This window comes from Mugil cephalus, chromosome 13 (genome assembly GCF_022458985.1).
Source record: "Mugil cephalus isolate CIBA_MC_2020 chromosome 13, CIBA_Mcephalus_1.1, whole genome shotgun sequence".
NCBI lineage: Eukaryota > Metazoa > Chordata > Actinopteri > Mugiliformes > Mugilidae > Mugil > Mugil cephalus.
Window position 1 is genome coordinate 950,366 of NC_061782.1, and position 17,711 is coordinate 968,076.

The 17,711-nt window shown below is 41.0% G+C and overlaps 1 protein-coding gene across 1 annotated transcript; it reads right to left on the minus strand.

Moving 5' to 3' along the window:
* Positions 1 to 3,773: 3,773 nt before the first annotated feature.
* Positions 3,774 to 11,496, minus strand: LOC125018524 (acylphosphatase-2-like). Its single transcript, XM_047602498.1, has 4 exons — positions 11,388 to 11,496; positions 10,661 to 10,677; positions 8,509 to 8,618; positions 3,774 to 4,277 (listed from the first exon to the last, which is right to left on the minus strand). Exons 1-4 carry the CDS (start codon positions 11,443 to 11,445, stop codon positions 4,163 to 4,165), a joined length of 300 nt encoding a protein of 99 aa, XP_047458454.1. The 5' UTR covers positions 11,446 to 11,496; the 3' UTR covers positions 3,774 to 4,162.
* Between the last annotated feature and the right edge of the window lie 6,215 nt (positions 11,497 to 17,711).

The window sequence follows — 17,711 nt, forward strand, 5'->3', positions numbered from 1 at the left end:
CCTCTCCCCGCCCCTCCAGCACGGCCCCGGACTGCAGCGCCCGGTGCGCTCGGTTCATGCACCGCGATGCACCGCCGGGGCGGAGCTGCGCCAAATGTGGCCTGGTCCTGGTCCAGGTTCAACTAAACACAAAAATGTGCAAACGTTGAGATTTAAAAATGACACATATAAGAAACAGAAAAAAGAAACATATATAAATATATAATAAATATACATAAAGTGTTTGGTGCCACAATACTTGTATTTTATTCTATGTTATTTCATTATTTATCTTTTAGAACCTGAACTCGTTTCCCCACTGAGATAAATTCATATGTTTCTTAGCTCGTTAGCATTCATGTTGCTAACTGTGGTGATTAACACAAAGATCATCTGTTCGTTCTGTCTCCTCATTCTTTACATCCTGTTCTGCCTTAATGTGAAGTTTCATTTATTCAAATTAACTTATTCAGTTTCAAAACCAGAAAAACTGAATTTGTACGATGTAATTTGCCTGATAATGAATTTATTAACAAACGTTTTTCTGCATAATTAATGATGTTTATAAAAATATCTCTACGTCATTCTAAGAATAAACACCGTATTAAAATCAGCTGTTTTAATGAATGTTACTGATAATAAAAGTGTCCTGTTACTTCCTTTAACTGAATGACTCAAAGGAAAAGTGACGAGGTCTTTTCTGGGCGTCTCCGCCCTCCTGGGCTGCAGCGTGAAGTAAATGAAGCGCCCCTCAGAGACCGAGTCTCCTCTGCAGGGAGGAGGGTGAGGAGGAGGGTGAGGAGGAGGGGAGGAGGGGGGAGAGTCTGCAGAGACTGGATGATGCCAAACAGGAGAAAAGTTGTAGATGAAGCAGAATGAGTCGTAGAATCAGAAATGATTCAGGAACGTTCACTGGGCTGAACCATGATGTCAGAGAATAACTGAACGTTATCAACGTCCTGTCTCTGATTCACAGAGGAAATACGAGCTTTTACAAAAGATTTGGCTTAAAAACTCACTTTAAGACGCGCTCTGTTTGCATCAGTCTCCTCATGAATCACACACAGTGGGACAGGTGCATTGTGGGTCTGAAGGACGTTACTGTCCTGACATTCAGAGGATTATCACCCAGACACTGGACACCGCGACCAAAGCGTCCGGAGGTCCGAGGGAAAGGTCAGAGGTCACATCTTTTCCAACGACAAACTTCCGCATTTTCAGGTCGGATGTGGTGAAAACTGAAGCCTGTATGAGGCGCTGTTCGTGCTTTTGTAGTTTACATCTGCATGTAGATATTTTTATAGAGACTATAGTCAAAAAAAAAATATTAAAAACGAGTAGAGTCTAAAAACAGACGAAGCCTCCACGTTTCCTGAAGGTTTGAAGCGCAGTGTCTCGTCTCTAGTCGTCGCCATCTTGAAGCCACGCCCCCTTAATTCTGCAGAACTTCAATCCTTGATCGAATTTGATCATGTGAGTTCTAGAAAAAGACTCACTGGTGAAGCCTCTAGTGGACCATAGAGGAAGTGCATCTGCAGATAAAACTAGAGTAAAACTTCGTTAGAAACTGTTTTTATTTTCATCATTTCTCTGTTCAGTCATGAACAAAGCAACAAGCCCCGGACACCAAAGCTGGTTTAGTACCAGGATGTAAACATGGAGGTCTAGTGTAGCCTCTAGTGGACGATCGAGGAACTGCAGCTTCGTGTTTCGGCTCGCAGCTCATAAAAACATATAAATAAATAAAGAATGAAGGAAGGATATTTTAGATTGTGTGATATTTCCTGACCTGGAGGAAACCCTGAAGCTTCACCACACACTAAATATTAATCACAGTCAGCAGCAGAGACCGTAAATGGAACCAAAGCTAGTAGAGCTCCCCCTGGTGGCTGGAGGCTGCAGTACAGGCCATGTTAGTGGGCGGGGCTACTAAAAACTAAAACACTATTCTTTTTCTAGGATGGTTTCAGTCATTTTACGTAGCTAATATAATGTTGATGAATGTTCAAGTTTCATTTTAGTTTGTTATTTGACGCTATAACAGGATGTGACATCATGGTGACCACCAGTTGCCGTGACAACCACTGCGTAAAGAGGCCCCGTGGGGCCGTGAGAGTAGGAAACTACTATTTTTAAAAATGTAAGGAGGAGAAGACGACGAAGCTGCGGCTTCGTGGTAAATTCCTCTTTCACAGTTAAAGTTGGACTCAACTTCCACCTGTTGCCTTGACAACGGGCGGCTGTCAGCACCCACTCAGAGACGGAGGGAGAGGAGGGCAGCAACTTTTCTTTTCTGCTTTTTCCTGTATCTGTCGCTTCCAGACGGAATAGTGTTTCCATGGTGACCGTTACAGTACGCCAAACTGGAGGAGGAGGAGGAGGAGGAGGAGGAGGAGGAGCAGGAGGAGGTCGAGGCCTGTGGAGTTTCTTTTCCGCAGTGATTGAAGAGTGTGGGTGGATCAGACCTCTCGGTCTCGCTCTCATGGCTCATCTCGTGTGGGCGTCTGTATTATCATCGTCATTATTATTCTTATTATTTCCAAAGAGCTGTGAGGTTTCAGGTTTTTACAAATGTTTTAGCTGCAAACTCTCTCCATAAAAGTTCCAGGTCCAGAGAGATGCCCCTTCATACGGCATCCAGACCCCAGCAGAGGACGGAAGGAAGGAGGAGAGGGAAGGAAGAGAGGGAGGGAAGGAAGAGAGGGAGGGACGGAAGGAAGAGAGGGAAGGAAGAGAGGGAAAGAGGGAAGGAAGGAGGAGAGGGAAGGAAGGAGAGGGAAGGAAGGAGAGAGGGAAGGAAGGGGAGAGGGAAGGAAGGAGAGAGGGAGGAAGGAAGAGAGGGAAGGAAGGAAGAGAGGGAAGGAAGAGAGGGAAGGAAGAGAGAGGGAGGAGAGGAAGGAAGTAGGGAAGGAAGAGAAGAGATAGGAAGGAGGGAAGAGGGAGGGAAGGAAGGAAGAGAGGGAAGGAAGAGAGGGAAGGAAGTAAGAGAGGGAAGGAAGGAGGAGAGGGAGGGAAGGAAGGAAGAGAGGGAAGGAAGAGAGGGAAAGAGGGAAGGAAGGAGGAGAGGGAAGGAAGAGAGGGAAGGAAGGAAGAGAGGGAAGGAAGAGAGGGAAGGAAGGAAGGGAAGGAAGGAAGAGAGGGAAGGAAGGAGGAGAGGGAAGGAAGGAAGAGAGGGAAGGAAGAGAGGGAAGGAAGGAGGAGAGGGAAGGAAGGAGGAGAGGGAAGGAAGAGAGGGAAGGAAGGAGGCCAGATGAAGACGTGTAGAAAGCAGAAGTCTTCAGCCTTTAATCAGGCCACATTAGCTTTGGCTGGTTGTACCTAATAAAGTGGCCACTCTTGATATTTTGGGAGCTAGAGAGAGAGAGAGCCGCCTCCTCCTCCTCCTCCTCCTCCTCTTCTTGTGTGAGTAATGTCTCTGGGTGCGTTGGCATAGCGACAGCGTCTCCTTCCAGCAGCGTCTCCATGGAGATGGTCTCTAGGCGCCCACACTGACGTCCCCAAACATCTCGCTCTGGCTCCCTCCCTGTGATTTAACTGGATCCGAGGTCAGGTGACCTTCATGGATGGGGGGGGGGGGGGGGGGTTGTTTCCAGCCATTAAACACACAGTTAGAGGGATTCAAACCAGCAACCTGCTGCTACTGTCACTTAGTAACGTAACCTGTGGAACTGTGATGTGACGTCGCTGTGATGTCACAGTGATGTCGCTGTGATGTCACAGTGACGTCGCTGTGATGTCACAGTGACGTCGCTACGTTAGCTGGAGGCAGAACAGAATGAAGCTGGAGGCGAACGCCGTCACTATCAACCATGAAAACATCGTCTTGTTGTATTTTTTTGGAGCCGAAACCAAAAAATCAAAAACACTAACTTGAAGTTTTATCACATATCAGCCACTGACACACGTAGAAAACTTTGTTTTGGCTTTGGTGATTAAAAGAAACGACTGCAGTGAAACAACAACAACACAACAACACTTCATATCAGGTGAGATTAATGTGTAATATTCTGCAGCGTCGGTTTCAGCCTGGATAACATTATGGGACAGAATAAACAGAGTGTAATGCTAATTGCTAATCGCTAGCTTTCTCCTACTGTCACAACAAAAAGAGTTCAGTAAATACTTAGAACAGAATATTGTAAATATTTCAGCAGTTTATCTTTTTAATGTGATGGTTGGTTGATCAGAAACGAGTCTTGAAGCCTGAGATCTCCAGCCGCTCGATGGGTCTGTGGTTGGTGAAGGAGGCTCTGGTGATACGACTGGACGGGCTCCCCTCTTTACTCAGCCACACCTTCCTGAGGGGGATATAATATAATATGATATGATATAATATAATATAATATAATATAATATAATATAATATAATATGATATAATATAATAGAATATAACATAATATAATATAATATAATATGATATGATATGATATGATATAATATAATATAATATAATATGACATAATATAATATAATGTAATATAATATAATATAATATAATATAATATAATATAATATGATATAATATAATATAATATAATATAATAGAATATAAATAATATAATATAATATGATATGATATAATATAATATAATATAATATAATATGATATAATATAATATAATATAATATAATATGACATAATATAATATAATATAATATAATATATATATAATATGATATGATATGATATAATAATATATAATATAATATGATATAATATAATATGACATAATATAATATAATATAATATGATATGATATGATATGATATGATATGATATGATATGATATAATATAATATAATATAATATAATATAATATAATAAAATATAATATAATATAATATGAGATAATATAATAAAATAAAATATAATATAATAAAATATAATATAATATAATATGATATGATATAATAATATATAATATAATATGATATAATAGAATAATATAATATAATATAATATAATAAAATATAATATAACATAACATAACATAATATAATATAATAATATATGACATAATATAATATAATGTAATATAATAATATATAATATATAATATAATATGACATAATATAATAATATATAATATAATATATAGTGTTGTGTTGTGTTGTGTTGTAGAGTATTATAGTGAAGTGTGTAGTGTGTCACTCAGTGTTTTGTGTAGATAAACTAGGCCTCTGTGTCGTGTCGTGTTGTGTTGTGTTGTTGTGTTGTGTTGTGTTGTGTTGTTGTGTTGTGTTGTGTTGTTGTGTTGTCGTGTTGTGTTGTGTTGTTGTGTTGTGTTGTTGTGTTGTGTTGTGTTGTGTTGTGTTGTTGTGTTGTTGTGTTGTGTTGTGTTGTGTTGTCGTGTCGTGTTGTTGTGTTGTTGTGTTGTGTTGTGTTGTGTGTGTTGTGTTGTGTTGTTGTGTTGTCGTGTTGTGTTGTGTTGTGTTGTGCTGTGTCGTGTTGTGTTGTGTTGTGCTGTGTCGTGTCGTGTTGTGTTGTGTTGTGTTGTTGTGTTGTGTTGTGTTGTGTTGTTGTGTTGTGTTGTTGTGTTGTGTCGTTGTGTCGTGTTGTGTTGTGACCCTGATCCTCTTCAATCTGCTCTAATCTGAGCGCGCTCACATTCTCAGGGTAAATTTAGCTGTGGGAATGTTTCTGTAGGGGACCCCCCCCCATCCCCCCCCCCCCCCCCCCCCCCCCCCCCCCCCCCCACCCCCCCCCCACCCCCCCACCACCCCCCCCCCCCCCCCCACCTCCCCACCCACCCACCACTGGAGCAGCTGCTTCACTTTCAGACCTTTTATTTATGTCTCAGCTCTAAAAAGAAACCGAGTTAGTTTGAAATGTACACATGAGAAAAAATGAAATGGAAAATTTCTTCCCTCCTTCCTTCCTCTCTCCTTCCTCTCTCCTTCCTTCCTTCCTTCCTCTAAATGTCTAAAAAAAGGTTAAAGGAGTAAAAACATGAAAGGATAAAGTAAATCTTTCAAAATAAAAGCAGGAAAAAAAACATTACGGAAAATGTTCCCAAACTCAATGTAGTCGTTTCATTTATAGTTCGCTCCTCTGCTTCCTCTCTCCTTCCTCTCTCCTTCCTTCCTCTCTCCTTCTTCCCTCTCTCCTTCCTCCCTCTCTCCTTCCTTCCTTCCTTCCTCTCTCCTTCTTCCCTCTCTCCTTCCTCCCTCTCTCCTTCCTTCCTTCCTTCCTCTCTCCTTCCTCCCTCTCTCCTTCCTCCCTCTCTCCTTCCTTCCTTCCTCCCTCTCTCCTTCCTCCCTCTCTCCTTCCTCCCTCTGCTTCCTCTCTCCTTCCTCCCTCTCTCCTCCCTCTCTCCTTCCTCCCTCTCTCCTTCCTCCCTCTGCTTCCTCTCTCCTTCCTCTCTCCTTCCTCCCTCTCTCCTCCCTCTCTCCTTCCTCCCTCTCTCCTTCCTCCCTCTCTCCTTCCTCTCTCCTTCCTCCCTCTCTCCTCCCTCTCTCCTTCCTCCCTCTCTCCTCCCTCTCTCCTTCCTCCATCTCTTCCTCCCTCTCTCCTCCCTCTCTCCTTCCTCCCTCTCTCCTTCCTCCCTCTGCTTCCTCTCTCCTTCCTCTCTCCTTCCTCCCTCTGCTTCCTCTCTCCTTCCTCTCTCCTTCCTCCCTCTCTCCTCCCTCTCTCCTTCCTCCCTCTCTCCTTCCTCCATCTCTTCCTCCCTCTCTCCTTCCTCCCTCTCTCCTCTGCTCCCTCCCTCCTTCCTCTCTCCTTCCTCCCTCTCTCCTTCCTCTCTCCTTCCTTCCTTCCTCCTTCCTTCCTCCCTCTCTCCTTCCTTCCTCCCTCTCTCCTTCCTTCCTTCCTCTCTCCTTACTTCCTTCCTTCCTTCTCTCCTTCTTCCTTAGTTCCTTCTCTCCTTCCTTCCTTCCATCCTCCCTCTCTCCTTCCTTCCTTCCTCTCTCCTTCCTCCCTCCCTCCCTCCCTCCCTCCTCTCTCTAAATGTAGATATTAACCAGCTGATGTGTTTTTCATCCACCTCCAGGTTTTAGTTTCTGTCTCTTTCTTTTCATTCCATTCAGCTGCTCAGAGGAATAAATAGAAACCACCCACTCCTCCACCTCCTCCACCTCCTCCACCATCTCTCCCTCCCTCCCTCCCTCCCTCCCTCCCTCCCTCCTGTGTATCTGCTTCCTGTTTCCCAGGCCTGGCAGGAAGTGAGGTCGTGGTGAAAGTGGCGTTGAACAGGAAGGAATCGAGGAGCGAGAGAGCGTTGACACGGGAACGACCTCCGATAGAACAGACGGAGTTTGATCCATGAGCAGAGGTGGAAACTCCACCCGGGTGGAGCAGCAGGCAGCAGAAACAAACGCACACATGGATCAACCTCAGGTTTTACAATAAATTAAATGAGCTGCAGAGACACAACGACGAGATACCACCGGAAAGAAAGTCCAAAAAATACATAAATAACTACTAAATAAGTATCTGGTACTTAGTGTGTAGTATATTTGTATATAATAAAGTATCTAGTACTCAGAGTGTATAGTATATTTGTATATAATAAAGTATCTAGTACTCATAGTGTGTAGTATATTGTATATAATAAAGTATCTAGTACTCAGTGTGTAGTATATTTGTATATAATAAAGTATCTAGTACTCATAGTGTAGTATATTTGTACATAATAAAGTATCGAGTACTTAGTGTGTAGTATATTTGTATATAATAAAGTATCTAGTACTCATAGTGTGTAGTATATTTGTATATAATAAAGTATCTAGTACTCATAGTGTAGTATATTTGTACATAATAAAGTATCGAGTACTTAGTGTGTAGTATATTTGTATATAATAAAGTATCTAGTACTCAGAGTGTGTAGGTTATTGTATATAATAAAGTATCTAGTACTCAGAGTGTGTAGGTTATTGTATATAATAAAGTATCTGGTACTCAGAGTGTGTAGTATATTGTATATAATAAAGTATCTAGTACTCAGAGTGTGTAGTATATTTGTATATAATAAAGTATCTAGTACTCAGAGTGTGTAGGTTATTGTATATAATAAAGTATCTGGTACTCAGAGTGTGTAGTATATTGTATATAATAAAGTATCTAGTACTCAGAGAGTGCAGTATATTTGTATATAATAAAGTATCTAGTACTCAGAGTGTGTAGTATATTTGTATATAATAAAGTATCTGGTACTCAGAGTGTGTAGTATATTGTATATAATAAAGTATCTAGTACTCAGAGAGTGTAGTATATTTGTACATAATAAAGTATCTAGTACTCATAGTGTGTATTATATTGTATATAATAATGTATCTAGTACTCATAGTGTGTATTATATTGTATATAATAAAGTATCTAGTACTCAGAGTGTGTAGTATATTTGTATATAATAAAGTATCTAGTACTCAGAGTGTGTCGTATATTTGTACTGAAGCTCATTGTCTCCATCTAGTGTTTGATTAACAGCATCACCACAGAGATCAGATCAACCAGGAACCAGGAACCAGGAACCAGGACCTGGACCTGGACCTGGACCTGGACCTGGTCCCAGTCTCAGGGAGGAACTCACATCTCCTCCACCATGTCGGCCGGACCCTGGACCTGACCCACCACCGTCCCCCCATGTGTGTTCTTCACCCAGCCCACCAGGCCCAGACGGAGTCCCTCCTTCTCAGTGTACTGGAGGACGAAAGACAGAAAGACAGAAAGACACGTTCATATAATCACTGTGTATCTATACACACACGTTTTCTCATTTATATATGTAAATATATCACGTGGACGCCATGATGGACGCCATGATGGACGCCATGATGGACGCCATGATGGACGCCATGATGGACGCCATGATGGACGCCATGATGGACGCCATGATGGACGCCATGATGGACGCCATGATGGACGCCATGATGGAAGCCATGATAGACGCCATGATGGACGCCATGATGGAAGCCATGATGGACGCCATGATGGACGGTGGAAGAACAGTGGACGTCACGTTTAAAAGCATCAGGTTCATTATAGTTGAGGACGGGAGCAGACGTCCCTAATGATTCACATGAATTAAAGCCGGTCATACGTTACCTAGCATGCTATGCTACGACAGCAGCAGCTGGATGAGCCATAGCTATAATGCTAACGTGATAGCTCTGTTAGCAGGATGAAAAGAAGAAACAGGAACAATTACGGTTTCATTTGTTTTGACGAATGTTTTCATATTCATTCATATTTAAACTGATGTGTCTGTGATGTAAGTAGCAGCGCGACCGGCTAAAAATTATAATAATATAACATAATATAATGAGAAATGCTAATATCAGAGACATTCTGTGAATTTCTCATAGAGACAAATAAAGTATCTATCTATGTCTGTCCATCCGTCTGTCTAAACAAGGACTGTCCCCAGAAGTCTTGGACGTCTGGTCACTCTACATCAGTAGCTGCTGTTAGCATTAGCTAACCCAACCAGCTAAAGTGAACTGATCAGCCTCCAGACTTTTATAGCTTTCAGACCAGAACCTGGACGGGGGACACTCTGTCTGTGGCGTGGTGGGACAGAGCGTGAGGACTGAACTGGGACAGACTGGACCATTAGTCCGGTCCGTGAATATGTCTGTTGGAAGGAGGTACGGGTCGGTAGCTAACCCTGCTATAGTCGTCGCTAACGGTTAAACCAGAACAGCATCTCATCCGACGTTTTATTTGTTTTTGACATTAGATTTTCCCGGTCTGTCCATCACTTCCTGTGTCCACCGTGTGACGTGTCTGCAGAGGATCAATGAAGAACAGAAGACGAACAGTAACGTCCTTGTTGGACTGCTGTCCATCGCTTGGGGCCATTTTGTTGATGTACTGGTGTTTCGTCCTGGACCGTGGCCTTGATGCGTCCTCTGTCCTCTCAGCGTAGACGTCTCAGGTGGTGGACGTGGGCTGGGAGCTCCGTAGACCAGTTTCTGCCCCCTGAGGGGAATCTGATGGCTGCTAGGACAGACATGGTTCACCTGTGTTTCCCTCTGGTGGTTCGACCCCTTCAGTTCTGAGACCATCCAGCTTCACCTCACATCCTGCGTGGATCCTGTGGATCCTGGTGTTGGACCAGTCACCTCTGAACCCTGCACACTCTGTATATTTACACACTCTTCTACATTTCTAATCTTTCTCATCCTGCAGCTCCACAGTAACAGAGACACCAGCGCCATCCTGTGGCCAATAGAGAGCATCACACCATCACCAACAGGCTGGTTCCTCTGGTTCCTCTCCCACTATGATGGAGTGATGTTTGTTGGTGGACCACTCCTGTGGAGGGGAACAGTCGTCTTCAATCTGTCTGACTCTCTGTGGATTATTTGTGGCTTCCAGACTCTTTAGAGATGGTTGTGGAACCTTTTCCAGCCTGATGAGCAACAACAACTCTTTTTCTGAGCTCCTCACAAAGCTCCTTTGATCTGTTGTCATCACACACTTCAACACAAACATGAGACAAATCCCTGATTCATAGAAACTGAACCAGGAACTGAACTCATCACACTGATGGAAACTCTTTTAATCGTAGAGAAGCTCCTCTCTGAACTGGAACACTGGCTCATTCTAGTCTCGTATGTTCTCTGGGTTCTTTGTCGACTTTCAGGATGTTTTGTGTCACTTTTAGATGGAACAAAGATCAGTGTTGTAGTGAATACTTTGGTTTTTTGTTCAAAAACATAAATGTGAACTGGACTCACCATTCTGAAACAGACTCCTGTCAAAACAATGAGAGAGAGTCGGTGTTAGTCACAGTAAAACGATAAAAGATAAATGATAACAACAGGTTAACGTGACATTCACTCCTTCCTTCCTTCCTTCCTTCCTTCCTTCCTTCCTTCCTTCCTTCAGCACTGAATATTTGTTCATGTATCTGTGTGTGTGTCTGTGTTAACATGTGCATGTATTTATGTATGTAAAGTGAATGTATATATTCATTTATTAATGATTTAAGGGATTTAATTTTTTATTTTTTACTTGCACCGACTCCTTTTCGAGTATGTACATTAAATTACAAATGGTTAGAATATTTATTTTGCATTTTCCTTATTATTTGCTACAACTGTGTTTGTTTGTATAATAATCTTATTTAAATTTTGATATATTTGCATTTTGTATTATTTCTTGATGAACGTTTATTATGTACATATTGGAAATAAACTTCCTTCCTTCCTTCCTTCCTTCCTTCCTTCCTTGCTTCCTCCAATCACTGATAACTGTTAAATAACCTGTTAATGAATAGTTTAATATTTTATTTATGAATGAGCGTCTCTGAAGTGAAGCAGCAGCAGCAGTTCGGTCCTAAAATAACCAGAGGATCAGTTTACAGCTTTAGCCAGAGCCCAGAAAACACACGAAGAAGAAGAAGAAGAAGAAGAAGAAGAAGAAGAAGAAGAAGAAGAAGAAGAAGGAGTTAAACATACAAACCCTGAACATGACCAAAGATTTCAAAGTCCACCGACACCAGCTGACTTCCTGCAGACATCCTGAGAGAGAAGAAGAAGAAGAAGTAAAAGGGAATATGATCCCTCCCCCCTCTCTCCTCCCCCCTCTCCCCTCCCTCTCTCTCAGATTCTTTAAAGGAGACTCTCACCGTTACGATTCAATCATTCACCAACAATCTGAGAGTTTATGTTTCTTATAAGTTTGTTTTTAAAACCACAAACGTACGAGTCTCCGTGTCTATAACCTGGAAGGAAGGAAGGAAGGAAGGAAGGAAGGAAGGAAGGAAGGAAGGAAGGAAGGAGGAAGGAAGGAATGAAGGAAGGAAGAAAGGAAGGAGGGAAGGAAGTAAGGAAGGAAGGAAGGAATGAAGGAGGAAGGAAGGAAGGAAGGAAGGTATGAAGGATTGAAGGAAGGAGGAAGGAAGGAAGGAAGGAAGGTATGAAGGATTGAAGGAAGGAGGAAGGAAGGAAGGAAGGAAGGAAGGTATGAAGGATTGAAGGAAGGAGGAAGGAAGGAAGAAGAAAGGAAATATTATTCAAACTTATAATATAAATATATAGGCAACGTAATGAAAACAACACAGCTCTGTTGTATATGTCTCGGTTGTCGTGGAAACGACTCAGTTGTCATCACATGATCTGAAAAGAAAAACGTGTGTGTTTGTCCCTATTGTTCTATTTGAGTGTGTGTCAATTTACAATTTCTGCATGTGCTGTGTGTGTGTTTAAATGTGTGTGTGTGTGTGTGTTTAAATGTGTGTGTGTGTGTGTTTAAATGTGTGTGTGTGTGTGTGTGTGTGTGTGTGTGTTTAAATGTGTGTGTGTGTGTGTGTGTGTGTGTGTGTGTGTGTGTGTGTTTAAATGTGTGTGTGTGTGTGTGTTTACACTTGGATGAGCCTTCTGTTCAGGCTGCAGTCTCTCTCAGTGAGCTGGGTTTTTAGGTCGCAGTGTTCTTTCTGCCACAGCCGCGCACACACACACACACACACACACACACACACACACACACACTCACATTAACACACACACGCACTAACATTACCACACACTAACACACACTCCGCCTCGTCAGGGGGAAGATGCTGGGTGCTATTAGGCGCCGGGCTGCCGAGTCCGGGTGCATGGGGGTGGTGGTGTGTGTTTAGGGGCGTCCCAGAGGTCTTGTCATGCATACAGGCACCGAGACGAGCCCAGTGTGTGTGTGTGTGTGTGTGTGTGTGTGTGTTTGCATGCATGTGTGTGTGTTTATGTGTGTGATGCTGGAGGGTTTAAAGCCTCCATTGCTGTGTAACATGTCGACTCTTTTTAGTAATGTCATCCAGTACACACACGCACACAAACACACACAACAACAAGAAACTGGAGTGTGCGTCCGCGTTAGCATGACCCTCACACAGACGCACACACACACACACACACACACACTCACACAGACACACACAGACACACACACACACTGAAACATTCAGCGTTGACTGGATGAGACTCGACAGCAGCAGCAGCGTTTGGCCTCCGATGTATAAAAGCTGCAGAAGCTACATTAGATATATTACAGTCACTGGGTTCAAGGAAGGAGGAAAGGAAACGAAGGAAGGAAGGAAGGAAGGAAGGAAGGAAGGAAAAATAAAGGAAGGAAGGAAGGACAAATCAAGGAAGGAAGGCAATAAAATGTTGATGAATGTTCAAGTTTCAAGTAACATTTTTTGGACATGTTTCTCATTATCTGACTCAATAGAAACAGGATGTGACATCATGGCGACCACCAGTTGCCATGCCAACCGCTCCGTAAAGAGGTCCCGTGGGACCGTGAGAGTTGTAAAAACTATTTTTAAAAAAAGTTCAGTGTATAATCCAACATTTCCTTGTATCTGGTGGAGGTGGAGCGTAGGATTAATTAAATGAAAACACCAGAGAATCTACAGTGTGGGCGGGGCATCGATATTATAGCTCCGCCCTCAGACTCAAAAACTCACAAACTGGTTCCAAACTCACAAGATGACACCGCCCATATTCCCGGGAAAATAGTTTGAACCAATGAGAGGAAGTGCAAACAGTCCAAGGGGACACATGGCGTCCATATTTATATACAGTCTATGTAGAGACATGTTTAGTACATATTTATATACGGTCTATGGAGGAGACGTGTTTAGTCCATATTTATATACAGTCTATGGAGGAGACGTGTTTAGTCCATATTTATATACAGTCTATGGAGGAGACGTGTTTAGTCCATATTTATATACAGTCTATGGAGGAGACGTGTTTAGTGCATATTTATATACGGTCTATGGAGGAGACGTGTTTGGTCCATATTTATATACAGTCTATGGAGGAGACGTGTTTAGTCCATATTTATATACAGTCTATGGAGGAGACGTGTTTAGTCCATATTTATATACGGTCTATGGAGGAGACGTGTTTAGTCCATATTTATATACGGTCTATGGAGGAGACGTGTTTGGTCCATATTTATATACAGTCTATGGAGGAGACGTGTTTAGTCCATATTTATATACGGTCTATGGAGGAGACGTGTTTAGTCCATATTTATATACAGTCTATGTAGACGTGTTTAGTCCATATTTATATACAGTCTATGTAGACGTGTTTAGTCCATATTTATATACAGTCTATGTAGAGACGTGTTTAGTCCATATTTATATACAGTCTATGTAGAGACGTGTTTAGTCCATATTTATATACAGTCTATGTAGAGACGTGTTTAGTCCATATTTATATACAGTCCATGGAGGAGACGTGTTTAGTCCATATTTATATACGGTCTATGGAGGAGACGTGTTTAGTCCATATTTATATACAGTCTATGGAGACGTGTTTAGTCCATATTTATATACGGTCTATGTAGACGTGTTTAGTCCATATTTATATACGGTCTATGGAGGAGACGTGTTTAGTCCATATTTATATACGGTCTATGGAGGAGACGTGTTTAGTCCATATTTATCTACAGTCTATGGAGACGTGTTTAGTCCATATTTATATACAGTCTATGGAGGAGACGTGTTTAGTCCATATTTATATACGGTCTATGGAGGAGACGTGTTTAGTCCATATTTATATACAGTCTATGGAGGAGACGTGTTTAGTCCATATTTATATACGGTCTATGGAGGAGACGTGTTTAGTCCATATTTATATACGGTCTATGGAGGAGACGTGTTTAGTCCATATTTATATACAGTCTATGGAGGAGACGTGTTTAGTCCATATTTATATACGGTCTATGGAGGAGACGTGTTTAGTCCATATTTATATACGGTCTATGGAGACGTGTTTAGTCCATATTTATATACGGTCTATGGAGACGTGTTTAGTCCATATTTATATACGGTCTATGGAGGAGACGTGTTTAGTCCATATTTATATACAGTCTATGGATGAGACGTGTTTAGTCCATATTTATATACGGTCTATGGTTAAAACCAGTCCAGACTTGGTTTTAGGGTGAATGTGACCATTAGTGTTGGTTTGGGGTTTGCATTATGTCAATGGAAGGTCCTCTGAAACATAGAAAGACATTGTGCGTGTGCATGTGTGTTTATGTGTGTGTGTGTGTGTGTGTGTGTGTTTATGTGTGTGTGTGTGTGTGTGGATGTTTTGCCAACCCCAGTAACCAAATTGACCTTAATCAAAGGACACAGGAGCAGTCGGCCGCTACAACACACACAAACCTGGAGGGTGGATAGAGCCGACGCACACTGTGAAAACACACACACATTAACACACACACACACACGCACACACACGCACACGCACACACACACACACACAGAAAGCTGCGTTCGCCAGCGGCAGTGTTTGAGGAGAGAAGAAAAGAACATTTGTCCGGTCAGTTGGTGTCTGAGTCCAAACAGGACACAGGATGTCTGCTGTGTGTTTGTTTATGTTTGTGTGTTTGTGTTCAGAGTGGCATGTTCACACATTCAATAGTCGTTTTCATTTCTCTTAACAATCAGATGAAAAATGTCTGTGGAGGTTCTCAGTCTTTTTTACTCATTAATTAATTAATTAATTAATTAATTTATTTATTATCTTTGTTATTTATTTTGTTTTTAATTTATTTCATTGTATTTGATTTTTATTTATTTTATTATATTTATTATCATACTACCTCTGCAATAACATGTAAATACATATAACAGTCAATCAGGTATAAATGGTATAAATCAAAGTTTATTTATTTATTATTTTACATTTTTATTTTTATTTATTTAATCATATTTATTATATAATTATTGTAATATTTTTCCATTGTTATTGTTTTATTTTTTATTTATTTTATTATATTTATTATCATACTACCTGCAATAACATGTAAATATAATAGTCAATCAGGTCATGGTATAAATCAAAGTTTATTTATGTATTATTTTACATTTTTATTTATTTAATTATATTTATTATATAATTATTGTTTCATTATATTATTGTTTATTTAGTTTTATTTTTATTGTTTTATTTTTTACTTATTCAATTATATTTATTTGATAATGATTGTAATATTTTTCCATTTTTATAGTTTTATTTTATATATATATTATTATATTTATTACTCACACTACCTCTGCAATAACATGTAAATATATAATCCCTGTAGCTCCTGTTTGCATCTTTTACTCTTTATTCAGTCATGTTTCCATGGACAGTTCAGAGCGTGAGAACATTTATTTTTGTGTATTTGCTGTGTAGTGTTCGTCTCAGCTCTAAACGTCTGGTGCAGAGTTTATGGTGGTGTGAACTAAATCCCTCTCAGACCTCCAGGTTTGTCTTGTGAGGCGACCGAGGGGCCCGACCTCCCCCCTGAAACACCAGGACCAGGAATCTGTTTTCCTGGATCCAGAGAGCAGTCATGTGGTGGGTTAGCTCAGCTGGTTAGCGTGTGATGCTAATGAAGCCAAGGGCACGAGTTCACAGTAATTCGTACCTTTGTGTCATGTTGTGCAGCAGCCGGTGAACGTGGTGGGAAAGTGGAAACAGTGTTTCATTATTTCTAATTATTATTTCTAAAAACATTCCTTCTTCTTTTTTTATAAAGACGTTTCTACGCCTCATCCATCGCCATAAGAAGAACAAATAAATATATAATTAGACAAATATACAAACATCAAAAACACCAGCGGCGATAATGACGGTGATGAAGTGATTGAACAGGTTACGTGAAAACAGACACAGAATAAATAAATAAATGGGGTTTATATTCCTTTAAAAAGCATTTAGTCTGATTCAGCCTTTTGTCCAATGTTGATAAAGTCCAGAAATGGGCTCAATATTTTCAGGAACAGTTTTTGTGTCCAGTAATTAAATAGAATTCAGTCCAATACGCGGTATGAAATAATAAAATACCACATGTGGTGTTTTCTGGTCTTTTATCGTCTCTGTAGCTGTAATTAAATAAAAACACTGGTTTTAACAGTTTGTTCTCGGTTGTGTCACCAGCTTAGTTTCCATCTCAGTGTTTCTCTGAATAAACAAGATGTTTCTGATAAAGTCCAGCGTCTCTGTGTCTCCAGTCAAAGGTCTCGTCTGCTCACATCCCATAATCACTTTCAGATGAACTGGTCACATGACCTCCTGCATCGTTTCCAGGGTTTCACTGAACTTTAGAGAGAAACTTTTATACGGATGCGTCTGAGAAACCTCCTCATGTTTCAGCTTCAGATGTTGGAGGTTTTTATGAAGGTTTCATCACCATTTATTAGGTTTTGGTCACTTCAGTGGAGAATGGAGACAGTTTCCGTCGCCTCCTCCTTATTTCTCTTCTCTAATTATTGAGCATTTTCCGATGCGTGAAACAGCGCCACCTCTAACGAGTGGCGACATACGATATTACACATTGTTGTCCTGAAGGAAGCCAAACAAAGAAGAATGAACCAATCAGGCGAAGCTGCTGTTATTACACTGCTCACCTGTGATTTGTGATGTGGTTTCCTCCGGGGAAAGTTGTAGTTTCCAAGATGGCCGCCCCCGGTGTGAACAGTGACTAGAAGCAATGTAATATTCACTTTATCAGCTCTTCTGATTAGTTTTTGTTGCATTAAACCGGTTTTACAGACAGGAATTTTCCACATACATGAAATGAAATGCTGTTACAGTGTAATTTAAGGTTTTCATGTGTTATATGGGAACTACAGGCTCAGGTCACGCTAACAACGGCTAAAAACATTAGCCTGGTAAAACCAGAACAGAGACAAACACCACGGTGGCAAACTGGGAATTCTTTCTGCAAATAAAACTTTTAAATATTTTAATAAATTTCTGCCTCGTGTGTTCTTGTAGATTCATCACT